The following is a 2,299-nucleotide window of genomic DNA, read 5'->3' on the forward strand; positions in this document are numbered from 1 at the left end:
ACACACACACACACACACACACACACACACACACAGACACACACACACAGACAAACACCAACATATTCTGAGAGGCCCCAGTTGTTCACTCCTGCTGGGCAAATCAAAACACACTAACACATGTCCACTCCAAACTCAAGCGCATTTGGAGGTGTTCCTGAGGTGTAACAGATGTTTGGAGACGATTAGATTGGTTGGTAACACTCCTGCTGTCCATGAGCATGACTTGATAATCGCTTAAATATTTCTTAGAGCAACGAGAGGAGAGAAACATGTCTGATTTGGAAAACGTATAAATATTCAAAAATAAAATGCAGAGGGATACACATGTGATCGATCCGTGTGTGAACGACACAGAATACATTATATACACAGACTTTTTTGTACCAGAGGTTGAACAGATTTTTTGATGAAGGGCGGAAAAAAATTGCCCCCTTTTCAGCAAAAAAAAAAAAAAAAAAAAAAAAAAAGATCTTTAAATATCACAGCAGTACAGTATGTTTGTGCTTTTTGCATTATCTGGACTATAATGGGCATTTTTCACTGTTAAGCAGAAAGTAAGTGCAGTTAAAGAGAAAGTTGGTACCTGCGATTTGCACTGATCCGTCCTCCCCCAGCAGAATGTTTCCAGCTTTGAGATCCCTGCGGACAGACACAGGGAGTCTTGTCTTTAGACACACAAACAGATGTGCAAGAATACAGATGTGGATCACTCAGATGGGCGTCTGTACTGACACTAATTTCTGCACCGAAATAACGTTTATACACAGGTTTCCTGAACACTGGTAGACAAAAACTGCTTCATGCGACAGTATCATGAATATGATAAATTAATCATAATCATGATTAATCATAAAGAGCTGCTGAAGGAGGATTCAACCAGAATGAAGTCACGTTTTACTATACAGTAGGCGTACAGCTTCTTGTATGGAAAGTCACTGCACTAAAATAAAATTATTTTCAATTCTAGTAAAAAATATTCAAAATTAACAAGAAATGTTGTATGCTATTCTATATTAACTATATTAAGCAACATCACCCTCTCAATAAAGCCGCTGGATATTCAGAACCTTTGTGTGAAATTATATTAAAGACTACAGATACCACTGGAACCCATAAGAATATATTTAACATGATTAAAGTCAGCTCACATTAACAGGTTATCACTTTAATATATTATTTGCATTATTTATTACATTATTAATTGCAATACAAATCCTGTGTCAAGAGCCTTTTAAAATGCAAGTGTAATTCCCACTTCTTGCATTATATTTTACAGTCCAGCTGGGGGCAGCAGAGATATGAATTAAACTGAAGCCACTGACAGACAGTAAAGTAAATTAACTTTTGAACATAATGAGAACACTTTGTTTCTGTTATCATAACAGTCACATTCTCTTGCCATGACGATATTCAATAATGCGCTTCAGGGGTGCAAAACCATAATACAACCTTTCTGCAGTATAAGTACACACAGACATAGACACACACACACACAGACAGACACACACACACACACACACACACACACAGACACAGACACACACAGACAAACACCAACATAATTCTTCAATGTGGAAGTAAGCCGATGTGCGAGACTTCTGGTTCATTAGACGCTGTAGGGAAATAACGAGAAGAATAACAGCGTGCAGTAAACGGTAAAACTGTCTGCACTACAAACCAGTGTTTTCATAAGATAATACATAAATAATATGGTAAGACACACCAATTTGCAATATCAAGCAGCAAAACAAGCTGTTTTGTACAGCTAAAAATAGCTGGATGTGGATGAGACTGGAAGCCAGACCCATAAAATTCACAAATGGCCGCGCCCGCTCTTACGGGAAAAATAAGGTGGATAAAATAACATGTATTTTATAATAAATATTTATATTAACATAATAAAAAAATAAAATAATTTTTAAATACAAAATATATTTATTAAAGGCGTCATATGATGTTGCTAAAAAGAACATTATTTTGTGTATTTGGTGTAATGAAATGTGTTTATGCGGTTTAAGATAAAAAAAACGCATTATTTTCCACATACTGTACATTATTGTTTCTCCTCTATGCCCCGCCTTTCTGAAACACATCGATTTTTACAAAGCTCATCATCTGAAAAGCGAGGTGTGCTCTGATTGGCCAACTATCCAATGCGTTATGATTGGCTGAATACCTCAAGCGTGTGACGGAAATGTTACACCCCTTATCATATTGTGATGATGCCCTGTCCGGCCGGAGCGATGATTCAAAAACATGAAAACCCATTATAAACGAGGCATTTGTTGCATCCAGT

The 2,299-nt window shown here is 36.8% G+C and overlaps 1 protein-coding gene across 1 annotated transcript in view; it reads right to left on the reverse strand.

Annotated features, from left to right (window-relative positions):
• The window catches only part of LOC107584942 (serine/threonine-protein kinase OSR1-like), a 90,447-nt gene that overhangs the window by 24,739 nt on the left and 63,409 nt on the right, over positions 1-2,299 (reverse strand). The window contains exon 5 of the mRNA XM_016271723.1: positions 587-642. Coding sequence (XP_016127209.1) covers positions 587-642 — 56 coding nt within the window. The remainder of the gene's footprint in view (positions 1-586; positions 643-2,299) is intronic.

The sequence above is a fragment of the Sinocyclocheilus grahami genome, unplaced genomic scaffold (genome assembly GCF_001515645.1).
Source record: "Sinocyclocheilus grahami isolate Dianchi unplaced genomic scaffold, SAMN03320097.WGS_v1.1 scaffold65.1, whole genome shotgun sequence".
NCBI lineage: Eukaryota > Metazoa > Chordata > Actinopteri > Cypriniformes > Cyprinidae > Sinocyclocheilus > Sinocyclocheilus grahami.